The 12,663-nt window shown below is 38.5% G+C and overlaps 2 protein-coding genes across 2 annotated transcripts in view; both read right to left on the reverse strand.

Annotated features, from left to right (window-relative positions):
* LOC110168278 (mitogen-activated protein kinase-binding protein 1-like) overlaps nucleotides 1–5,770 on the reverse strand; it is a 58,739-nt gene extending 52,969 nt beyond the window's left edge. Inside the window, exons 1-2 of the mRNA XM_055149607.1 lie at nucleotides 5,348–5,770; nucleotides 1,606–1,697 (exon numbers count right to left, since the gene is read on the reverse strand). Coding sequence (XP_055005582.1) covers nucleotides 1,606–1,697; nucleotides 5,348–5,449 — 194 coding nt within the window. The 5' untranslated portion in view covers nucleotides 5,450–5,770. The remainder of the gene's footprint in view (nucleotides 1–1,605; nucleotides 1,698–5,347) is intronic.
* A 1,572-nt stretch (nucleotides 5,771–7,342) lies between these two features.
* magl (MAX dimerization protein MGA-like) overlaps nucleotides 7,343–12,663 on the reverse strand; it is a 45,982-nt gene continuing 40,661 nt past the window's right edge. The window contains exon 24 of the mRNA XM_055149621.1: nucleotides 7,343–11,752. Within this exon, the coding sequence (XP_055005596.1) occupies nucleotides 10,893–11,752 (860 nt within the window). The 3' untranslated portion in view covers nucleotides 7,343–10,892. The remainder of the gene's footprint in view (nucleotides 11,753–12,663) is intronic.

Below are 12,663 nucleotides of genomic sequence, written 5' to 3' on the forward strand. Positions count from 1 at the left end.
CTGAAACGAATCACTGTATCACCGTATCACAGTATCAGAAATGAATCCTATCCACACAGCTTTGCGTATATTTGTTTACGTTTTACAGAAACGAAACTTAAAACCACATGGCTCATTTGTATATACTGAGTGCTCAAAAAACAGCTCGCTATTGTGCGCTAATGTGGGTCAGCTTCTGTCGGACTAAAGGACATGACTCAGTGGAATATGAGTGTTCTTTCTGTGACAGAGGGGTGTTCTGCTCATGGTGAGTCTGTTCTGTGCTTCTATCGCGTTCGAGATGGTTCATGTGAAACTTTTCAGAGATTATACGTCTGCAGGTCGTACACACAGACCGTATATATATGAATGCACATATATTCTGGCCTCTTAGTGTTTTGGCGGTGAATTACTTTGCAGCGCATAGACCTACATCAGTGTATCAGTGTTTTCAGGCATCCACACAGTGCCGGATCAGATCTGTACTCAGATGAATTCGTGGGAGCTGGCGGCAGTAGATTGTTCCGTTTCTGGAGCCATTTTCCATTGGACGAACACTGCATCCATAGTAAAAAGGACTCGAATACGTACTAGTGTGGACGGGGCCATAGTTGAGTACAGATATATTGCAAAGCAGCTCTTAGGATCAAAATGAGACCACTGTAATCTGTCTACATCTGTTTAAAAAGTGTCTTATTTTCTGAGAATCAGGAAGTGGATTGTCTGCATGCTAGTTGTTGTTGCATTACCATGACGGCAAATCTCTGCTGTGGTGTCTGAATGTTGTGGAAACTTCTTACAAACGCAACACGCTGAATAATTAGAATACTAGTAAAGGGTTAGTAGGCCTGTCACAATAGCAAATTTTGAAGTTCAATAAATTGCTGAAGTAAATATAGCAAATATTGAAACTAATTTATGCCACAGAGAAAAGCGTCTTTGAGTGTCCAAAAAAGCGCTATATAAAACTGATGCATTATTATTATTAAAAAAACTATTCTAAATCTACAATATTGTTAAAAAATCATGAGCTGCAATACATGAACCGCAATAAATGAGACAATTTTGTCCTTACTTTGCCTCAGTATTGAGTCATAAAAGGTATTAATTCAACCTTATATGAATTCTTATCACATAGCCAAAAAATAACCAAAAACCTCCCATTAGTGAAAAGAAAATGTACATGGAATAAATACTGACCCAAAAAAATATACTTCCAGCTTTCATATATTGAGCCCAGAATTGGACCCTTTTCGTATTCATTTATATTTGAGGGGGGGCCATGTAAGATTTTTTGCCCCGGCCCCCAAATTTCTGTCGACGGCCCTGGAACCTTAAGTCGATATAGTAATTATCGTGACAGGCCTGTGCGTTAGGAAAGTGAGGAAGTCTTGTTTTTCAGATTTTTAAGCCAGTTAAAATCAGGTACAGTGCCTTTAAGAAAACGCTATCAGTTACAGATGATATTGAATTCTTATTTCCGCAAAGCTCAATAGAGTAAACAAAGATGCACAGAGATCCACACTGTCAGAAGAGGCTGATACAGGATAAGGACGTGATAAGAATACAGACATTTGATGGTTTAGATAAGTCTGACGTGGAGACACTGTGGTTGTGTGTGCTCACCCAGCTGGATACGCCACCAGGCCGGAGCAGGGGTCACAGGTCAAACCGCTGTTTCCTGTGGTCGTGACCCCCAGTACCCTCTCCAGTGTTACCTGAAAATACATACAGTAGTTTATATGATATCAAAGCAGTAGCACTAACCAGAACCAACCTGCTTCAAAGATCTGACGAGATTTTCATTTTATATTTATATATGAGATCACTGAAGAGCCCATGTTGTGATATTTACTGATCAAAACATACCTGGAGTTAAGTTCTGATCACACAAATCCTGCCAATTTAGACTCTCAAACAGAAAACACTTCATGTTCCACCTTGTGATTTCATGTGTTAATACAAGAAGAGCCCCACTGTGTTTTTAACTCCACACACTTTTATTAGAATCATTTGGATAATTTCATCCCTGGAATTGTCAATCTTTAATAAACAAAAGGCAAAAAGTAGCTGTTAACTTGAAAACTACCGCTTCATGACATCAAAAAGTGGAACAGAGCATTTTGACCTTTGGAGATGTAGCCAGACTACTCCAATCCAAACTACTTTATTTCTATTGCAGATTTCATAAACAAAACAGTTTCCAAAGTGCTGCACAATACAAGTAAAACAAATCCAATAGAAGTAGAAAATAAAGCTCTACTTAACTCCACTACGTTAAGACAATAAAACTACTCAAATCAAATAAGAGCAAGAATATGAATAAATGATAAAAAGCTAAAAAACATAAAAATAAATAAAAGACACAGAGGAACACACAACTCATGTGGTGTTAAAAAACTGAAGAAGTGAAGTGGGTCTTAAAACGAGACTTAAAACACTCTGCTATTGGGACGTGGGGGGGCACAGCGTTCCAGAGCTTAGGGCCCAGCCACAGAGAAGGCCCCGTCTCCCCTGGTTTTAAGTCTTGTCTTAAGCACCACGAGCTGGAGCTGGCCCTCGGACCTTAGAGCACGCAGGGGAGTAAATCTGGATGAGGTCCGAGATTTAATGTAGGACCAGTCCTTTCAAAGCTTTAAAAACAAACAATAAAATCTTAAAATCAGCTCTAAAACAAACTGATAACTAGAAAAGCAGTCAGAGAGCGCAGACCTCCGCCAAGGACCACCCCCATTTTTTATATAAATTGCGATAAAATCAGTCTTCTGGATCAGATCCGGATCAGCCTTTGGAATATGAAAGAGGATCCCATTGTCCATCCCTGAGTCAAATTTCATGGGGTTTGGTCAATAATTAACCGAGATATTGAGAAACAAAATTTTTGGCCCCATTTACCACAATGTTAACTAAAATTTCAAAGTGATCCAGAATCCAGGATTTCTTCCGGATCACCCCCAAAATGAAATCAGTTCTTCCTTTTCACATTTCCAACAAATCCTGAAAATTTCATCAAAATCGGTCCATAACTTTTTGAGTTATGTTGCTAACAGACAAACAAACAAACAAACAAACAGACAAACAAACACCGCCAAAAACATAACCTCCTTGGCGGAGGTAATAAAGGGTAACTCAAACATGTGTAAATGAAACAAAACACAACTCCGAGTCTGTTTTTTAGGAGGTAACAGTATATGAGAAAACTTTGTTTTTGATTACATCAGCACGTGCACAGTGGCTGTTTGACAAAAAGTCAGTGGGGCCGCTTGTTTGTGTTGACAGTTGTATGTCTGTCATGAGATAACTCCTCTTACTTTGAAGTAGGCTTTGCATTTAATTGTTCTGACATGACTTTGACATCTTACTCTAAGTCACCGAATGTTGAGGATCAAAAACTTTACTTTGAAAAGTTAAAACTCGCCGATAACTGTTGACGATGTTGATGTTGTACTGTTGTATGACGATTGCTGATGTTGATGTTGTACTGTTGTATGACGATTGCTGATGTTGATGTTGTACTGTTGTATGACGATTGCTGATGTTGATGTTGTACTGTTGTATGACGATTGCTGATGTTGATGTTGTACTGTTGCATGACGATTGCTGATGTTGATGTTGTACTGTTGCATGACGATTGACTGATGTTGATGTTGTACTGTTGCATGACGATTACTGATGTTGATGTTGTACTGTTACATGACGATTGCTGATGTTGATGTTGTACTGTTACATGACGATTGCTGATGTTGATGTTTGTACTGTTGTATGACGATTGCTGATGTTGATGTTGTACTGTTACATGACGATTGCTGATGTTGATGTTGTTGTTGACGATGTTGATGTTGATGTTGTACTGTTGCATGACGATTGCTGATGTTGATGTTGTATTGTTGTATGACGATTGCTGATGTTGATGTTGTACTGTTGCATGACGATTGCTGATGTTGATGTTGTATTGTTGTATGACGATTGCTGATGTTGATGTTGTACTGTTGCATGACGATTGCTGATGTTGATGTTGTATTGTTGTATGACGATTGTTGATGTTGATGTTGTACTGTTGTATGACGACTGCTGATGTTGTACGCCTATAACTGTTGACGATGTTGATGTTGTACTGTTGCATGACGATTGTTGATGTTGTACGCCGATAACTGTTGACGATGTTGATGTTGACTTGTTGATACAGATGCTTATTGCCTACCAAAATGGCTGATGTGATGTCCCTGTGTTTTCTCGTATTATAACAGGGCTAAAAGCTCACAAGTAAATTTGCATAGGACTTGTAATAAAAGCATTTGTATGTTTTAAATAATACAGCTGCAATCATATAAATTTTTCAGATGCATGTTTTTGTCACATCACACAGCCCTGTTAGTCCGTTAGTATTTGACCTGTTCAAAGTGTGGCAGTGACAGGAGCCTGTGATGCACCATCTGTTCAGTCTGCTCTCTCTCAAACAGCCCATTGATAAAACCAGGTTAGTTTGTACTGTATGACAGGTAAACCAAACAGATAAGGATTTCCCATTATTTCTAATCAGGGACATAATAGCACACAACAGTATCCAGGAAGATAATTAAATGGACAATTAAATCAACAGGCTATCTATTTAAAGGTTATATAATACGCAAAATTTATTCTTGTGAGCTTTTAGTTTTATGTTAATAATTTTGTTTCCTCGTCAAAAACAGACCTGGAGTTGCGTTTTGTTTCATTCACAAATGTTTGAGTAACTCTTTATTATTAGTCTGTCTACATCTCCAAAGCTCTAAATGCTCTGTTCCACTTTGTGATGTCATGAAGTGGTAGTTTTCAAGTCATCATCTATCTTTTACCTTTAATTCAGTAAAGATTGGCAATTCCAGGGTTGAAATCCATCCACATGATTCTAGTGAAGATGTATATAGTTTAAAAACACAGTGAAGCACTACCACATGACATCACAAGGTGGTACAGAGTGTTTACAGTATGAGAGAAGAGCTCAGCCTAAATGTGCAGGATTTATGTGTTATATAACGTGTGAATGAAACAAAACACAAATACAGGTCTGTTTTTTTTACTAAGGAAACGTGCATTATACCGTAGATTAGAAAATGGCGTAATATGGCATTTTAATTGATTTTGTGACATGCACCGCAAACACACATGTGCATTTAATCAAAACTATATTTAGTATTCATGTCTAGTTGTCAGTGTCTAGTTTACAGACGCCCCCCTTTAGATAAATTACCTGTAGAAAGCTAGCTATAGCCTACAATAAATCAAAAGATGACCCAACTACGTGGATTTGCTTTGGTAAGATAATAGGCTAATAAAACTGTCCCTATCACTTTGCAAAACAGTGAATACGAAGTTTTGCGACATTTACCTGGCTGCTAATAGACTCCTTCCTGCTCCCCTGCAGTTTGGTGGAGGGGGACCGGAGCAGGTTCCTGATGCGCCCCCGGAAGGTGAAGCCATCGCCGGGCATGGTGCGCGCAGAAGCCCCCTGGCGCTGCTGGTGGTGCAACTTCACAACCGACCAAAGCTAACTGCAAGAACGAGCTCACCGTCCACTCTTTCCCCCGAACAAGTGAGCGAGCTCCCGGGCTGATCCTCCTCACCCAGAGGCGAGCTGTACCGGGTTCTTAGTGGATAAAGTGCCGCTGTGTTTCTAGTGCGGTCTGGACGTGTGCGCGCTAATCCCCCAGGTTAACGCACGGGCTGTTTCTCAAACCACTTTAACCTTAAGATTTCTTCAACCGTTCTCCAGGTCCATTTCATCCACACTTTGAGAAATATATAGATTTGTGGTGGGCGTGTCCAAAAGTTTTTTTTTAATCTACGCCCCCCGCAAGATTACGTCAAGTTTCAATGTTTTGGTTTAAAGCAGTGGCGGTGCAGTTAATGCGATTAGCGACAAGGAGGGGCGCTGCTTTAGAGAACGAAATGAGAGTGATTAATTACTCCAAAAAGGCTTTAATTTAAGTTAATCAAATAAAGTAAGCGAGGTAGCAGTGGTGGAACGTATCAAAGTAAAGAAGTAAAGTACTGTACTTAAGTAAAAAAAAAAAAAAAAAAGTGATATATATATATATATATATATATATATATATATATATATATATATATATTTGTACTCCAGTACATATTTTATACTATAATCTGAAACTGCTAAAGAGACTGAGGGGTTTATTTTATCAAGATCATAATTTAAGCAAACAAAAATATACAAAACAAAACAGCTAGAAAACAACAGCAACAATCAATTAATTTGTTTCTGTTGAACAAAATTCAGCACAAATCTTTATCAAAAACACTACATTTGAAGCCTTAATAGATCTGAAAATCTCAGTGAAATACTTTTACTCTTCAAGTACATTTTTTAATGTGATACTTTTACTTGAGTATTGTTTTGCCCCGGTATCTGTACCTTTTATTTAAGTAAAAAAAAAAGAAAAAAGTAATGAGTAATTCCTCATTTACCATCGGTAAGAACACAAGACAACAGTTGCCAACTTAAGTCACCAGCGCTGTAAATAAACCAATCACATTCATTTGCAGAAAAGGTGTAATGTCAGTTCTGTTCACACCATCATAAACCTGGTCAGTGTCAATTAAAGACTTACATTTTTTCTACATATAACCAGCAAAATGGCTTAGTGTCTTGGAATTTTCCTTACCATTTTAACTTAAAGCAAATTAATGTAATTTTACCTTTATAGGCTATTACTTTGTATTAAATTAGCTTTACATAATAATACATTTTCAAGTCGCTCTCTCTGTCTATGTAGTTTACCAGGCGATATTCCCTGATATAAGCATAGCATAACCAGATGCTGTATAGACTGAGAATGAGCCAACATCCTATAGTAAACAAAACAGTCTTATGAGATTTAAGTCAGGTTATACTGTTGTTACCTCCTCAAAAACAGACCTGGAATTGTTTTGTTGTGTTGTGTTTAAGTAACTCTTTATTATTACTCTGTTTACATCACCAGCTGCTCCACCTTGTGATGTCATGTAGTGGTAGTTTTCAGTTTAACAGTTACCTTTTACCTTTTGTTTAAATAATTCTAGTGAAGGTGTATGGAGTTTAAAAACATAATGGAGTACTTCCTGTATTATGTGGAAGTGCAGTGTTTTACATTTGAGAAGAAATCAGCCTAAATATGGACTATAAATATAAACACAACTCCAGGTTTGTTTGTGATAAGGAAACGTAACACAGATCAGAAAATAGCGTAATATAAGCCCTTTAAATCAAGTGAAATAATTATAGGTTGAACTGTCAAAGCAACTCAAGCAAGATGAAAAATTATGGACTCACGTCATTCTAACTCACTTGAAATGGTGTACTCTACAACTGAAAATTAGACACAGGTTATAATACATACGTTTTATTCATTGTTAAAGGCCACTTGATTTGTCCCAACCAAAGGAACCAGGTCTTAAAACACTGTCTGGAGAAAAATTCATTTAAAAGAAATACATATTTACATACAACAGTTTCAGTCGCTCTATATGGCTCTCATTGTGGTTTGACTTTTACAGGAATAAGTGCACTTGCGCCCAACAAAGTGCTACAGATGTAACATTGATCACAAAGTTAGTCAAAAATTAAATTAGTTCTCAGAATGGTTAAAGGTCTTATATTGACTCTTGTGAGGTTTGAGCCATGTTATAATGTTGTTTCCTCTTCAAAAACAGACCTGGAGTTGTGTTTTGTTTCATTCAAACGTTTGAGTAACCCTTTATTGTGCTCAGTTCCACCTTGTGATGTCATGAAGTGGTAGTTTTCAAGTTAACAAAAAGTAAAAAGTAACTGTTCAGTGGCAATTCCAGGTCTGAAATCATCCAAATGATTCTATTGAAGATGTTTGGAGTTTCAAAACACAGTGGAGCAGTTCCCGTATTACCACATGACATCACAAGGTGGAGCAGAGTGTTTTCTGTTCGAGAGATGAACTCAGCCTAAAAATGCAAGTTTATGAGTTAAATATGTGTGAATAAAACAAAACAAAACACAACTCCAGGTCCGTTTGTGATGAGGAAACATTATAACAGATTAGAAAATAGTGTAATATAAGACATTTAACAATTAGACAAAATAGTAGATGTTTTAAACAATGATTTCAATTCAAGACTTAATCTGGTCAGTGATTTTAACCTAAATAAACATAAGTGGACAAATCGATAAATTAGCTTATAATACATTGCTAAAGGTACCATCGCTTGTTTACATTCAGAAAGCCAGTTCACGTCGACTTTCCTACTTTTCTTCCCCAAGTAACATGTGTTTAGTAAGCTGCACTGCGCCTCGTAGCAAGAGGGTTTTCAAGTTTGATTTCCATAATTAAGGTCTTTCAGTGTGGAATTTGCATGTTCTCCCTGTGTATGGGTCAAGCATAGAAGGCAAATTTTCCAATACTCCTGATCCGGATTTTAGCTCAAGGTCTAAGGATGGGTCCCACACGCCCATTGTTCCTAGAAATGAGAAATGGACCAAACGCAGAGATCATTTCCCAATGTTTAAAGATGTACTATGTAACTTCTCCATGGAGATGAGCAGGTGCCAAACCCTCTACAAGCAATATGGATTTGACATTTTCTACAGTATGACATTACCGTATTTTCCGCACTATAGGGCGCGCTCAAAAGCCTCCAGCCCCATCAAAAAATGACTGTGCGCCCCACAATCCAGAGCACCCTATACACGAATCCACTCGGGTGTCCCAGCACGACTTCAGTAAACTACAAAGCCGCACCACCCACAGCGCAGGCAAACACGCACGGAGCAGACAGGGACCGCTCAGCGACAAACACCCGCAGCCACACTCATCACTCCAAGCGGACGAGGAACGGAACGGAGAAATTAACTGAAAAATGTGCAATGTGCCACTTCTAACCACAACTGAATAACTGAGTCACTGCGAACACGGCAACAATCCAGTGTTCCCAGACAGCACCCTCCCTACACGCCACAACTGAACAAAGCCCAGAGTCACTGTGAACGTGCCAAATAAAGTCCCACTGACTCATCCAGCTGTTGTGTTTCGTTTAAAGTCTGGTGTGGTTTATATGTGAAAAAAGTTTGAAAATAGACCATTCAATGACAGTTCATCTTATAATCCAGAGAACCCTATAGTGCGGAAAATACGGTAAACTTGATCTTCATGTCTAGACAGATCAGATCTGTGGAGAGGCGACCCCACTATCAGTAAGAATGCATGTTTTTCCAAGGTATTTTAAAGCATTCAAACATTTACAGTTGAATGAATGCTAAAGAAATAAATGTAATGCCATACTGTGGGGCATTCTGGACCAGAGTTTCTCAAACTTTGTATGCAGGCCAACTGGAAATGAAATGTTTTTAAGAGATAAATCTATTCATGTTTTTGTTCACCTTTGGCTTACCCCTTCTGTGCATTTTTTATCACCTAATGAAAACAATCAGGTGGCAAACTCCACTCCAGAAAAGTTACATAGTGAACCTTTAAATTGACTCTTGTGAACTTTAAGACATGTTATAATGTTGTTACCTCCTCAAAAACATACCTGGAGTTGGTGTTATCATTCTGTCTACATCTCCAAAGCTCAAAATGCACTGTTCCACCTTGTGATGTCATGAAGCGGAAACCGTATTTTCCGCACTACAGGGCGCGCTCATAAGCCTCCAACCCCCATCAAAAAAACGACTGCGTGCCCCACAATCTGGAGCAGACAGCGACCGCACAGCGAAAAACACCCGCAGCCACACTCATCACTCCACACCGACGAGGAACGAAACGGAGGAACGAACTGAAAAAGCGAGTGCAATGTGCCACTTCTAGACACGACTGAACAACTGAGTCACTGCGAAGACGCCGACAATCCGTTGGTCCCAGACAGCACCCTCCCTACACGCCACAACTGAACAAAGCCCAGAGTCACCATGAACGCGCCAGACAAAGTCCCATCCAACTGTTGTGTTTCATTTAATACACCTTAGACTCCGGTGCGGTTTATATGTGAAAAAAGTTTGAAAATAGACCATTCAATGACAGTTCGTCTTATAATCCAGAGAACCCTATAGTGCGGAAAATACGGTACGTTAACAGCTCCGTTTAACCTTTTGTTTAGTAGAGATTGGCAATTCCTGGACTGAAATGATCCAAATGATTCTAGTGAAGATGTATGGAATTTAAAAACACAGAGGAGCACTTCATGTATTACCACATGACATCACAAGGTGGAAATTAGTGTTTTCTGTTTGAGAGAAGAACTCAATTTAACTAATAAATATGCAGGGTTTGTGTGTTAAACATGTGTTAAGAAAAAAAAAAAAAAAAAAAAAGCAACTCCAGGTCTGTTTTTGATAAGAAAACAACATTATAACATAGATCCAAAAATAGTAGGGATGTAACGATATCCAAATTTCACAGTACGATATTTATTGAGGCTAACAAAACTGAATATGCTGCTTACTTCCTTTTTTAAAAACCACGAATAGTGTTATAATTGTACTGTTGTAATATGAAGAATTAAGATTTTAAAGTGTTATTAATGTTAAGTCTGCAATGACAACAGCAAAGGATCATGGTCTATGTAGTTCCCGTTTTAACTATTGCTGCATCATAACAATGAATTTAAGTAAAGAGACTTGAAATATTAGTTATTAGTATTAATAAGTTTGAAATATTATTGTGAGACTTTTGACGATACAATATCACGATATTTCAGTTATTGTTACATCCCTAGAAAATAGTGTAATATCCCTTTAAGCCTACCGTTTGAGTTTATTGCAGTAACATTCTTGTACCATAATATTGGATCAGTAAAAGGCACAGTAGTCAATTCTGAGATGAGGTTCCAGCATTCAAGTTTGAGGTTTCGAGGGCTGTGCATAGACTACAGTAGTGTTCAAAACAAAAACAAACAAAAAAATACGATACTTATTCGATATCCACGTCCAACTCGCTTTCCAAGTCTATCCAGGAACGTTTTTTCGCGCTTGGAAAATCCTTACCCAACGAACCGCGAGTTAAAGGACGCGACCCGTTTAGGTGCACATTGCTGATATCGATGTCCCACTCCTCCTCTTCCTTCTTCACTTCCGAATACGAATTTGGACAACGTTCCAGTTCAATCCGTGGACTTAGCTCGAGTTTGTTTTTCGGAGGCCGCCCCCTGCCTCTTTTCGCAGGTTGCGGGCTCGAAACTCCCGCCGCTGCTCTTTTGTTCGACGGCGATAAACTTATTTGTAAATTCGTTGGCGAGTAATCCGGATCTTCTTTTATTACGAGTTTGGATTCGGGAGTACGGGAACTGCCTGGACGTGGGTTTTTGCGTGGGCGACCTCTTCCGCGTTTCATTGGAGGAGCAGTTAAAGTTTGTGGTTTATAAACAGGATTGGGAAGAACTGGGAATGACTTGGCTTGATTTGCTGGCGCTTGGTTGGTTCTTGGTTCACTGTTAGGAGTTAAATTCATAGTATTAACAGTATTAGTAGTAGAAGTACTAGGAGGAGAGGTAGGCAAGGTAGCTGCTTGGTTTGAGATGCTCCGATTGACGTATCCAATATTTGCCAAGGGAGATTTAAAAACATATGGTTGTGTTGAGTCTGTTGTCAGTTGTGGGGATTGGAGGTCTAGCTGAGAGGGCTGTTGAGTAAGAACAGTCGCATTGTCAGTGTCTGTTGAAGTATTTAAAATAGTTTGTTGTGGCACAGATCCTGGCTCCAGCGGTTTGAGTACAATCGTAGGTCTTTGCTCGCTGTTCTGTGCGACGGTGAGCGTGTAGTAGGTTTGAGGAGCTGCAAAAAACAAAATGAGAGGTTAAAATAATGTACAATATGTATGAAAGTGAGTTCAAGTTGTGTTCGTTTTAAAGAAGCACTATGTAACTTTTCTAATGGATAATGATCCAAGGAGTTATTGCCAGAGGTGGGACCAAGCTGTTGTTTCGCAAGTCTCAAGTCTGTGGTTTCCCACAGACCCAAGTCCATTTTAGCAAGTCACGTCCTCAAAATAACTACCAGGGTTCCTTCTTTTTCAGTGACAACATTTTAAAACAATTTCAAAACTTTTCCATAACTTTTTCTTGACCTGAAGTGAATTTTCCATGATTTTACGGCACTTTACATGTGTAGATTTGATCAGACTTTTAGGACTAAATATGAAATGTTAACCCTTTCCACTCACCTTATAGTTTGGGATTATAGTTTTTACAGTGTATCCCCAGGTTTGACTAACCCAAATTTAACACTTTTTAAAGAACTTTTTAAGACCACTTAAATGAAAATAAAGACCAACATTGCACCCATTACTCGGGCGATAAACACCAGATCCAATTCTAAAAATGACTAATCAACTACTGATCTAGAATCTAAAAGCCACTGTGGATTAAACCTACACTTCCCCATGATCCATCCGTCTTCCTCCACTCTACTGATTGGTTTACTCATTGCCACCGGAGCCAGAAACCAAAGTATTGTTTGTGCATACTTCAAATTAGACATTCATTAATGTTATGTGATTTCACGTTGTTTTTTTTACCTCCTTCCATTTAACATTGCAATGCAGGCTAATGAAATTTTAGGCCTTTGTGAAAAAAATAAGTCTTGGACAACATAATTTAAGACTTTTTAAAGGCCTTAATTTAGGAACATGAAATTTAAGACATTTTTAAGACTTTTAAGACCCCGCGGCTACCCTGTTTTAATAT

This window comes from Boleophthalmus pectinirostris, unplaced genomic scaffold (genome assembly GCF_026225935.1).
Source record: "Boleophthalmus pectinirostris isolate CB_2022bp ecotype Guang Dong unplaced genomic scaffold, ASM2622593v1 HiC_scaffold_13, whole genome shotgun sequence".
Classification (NCBI taxonomy): domain Eukaryota; kingdom Metazoa; phylum Chordata; class Actinopteri; order Gobiiformes; family Gobiidae; genus Boleophthalmus; species Boleophthalmus pectinirostris.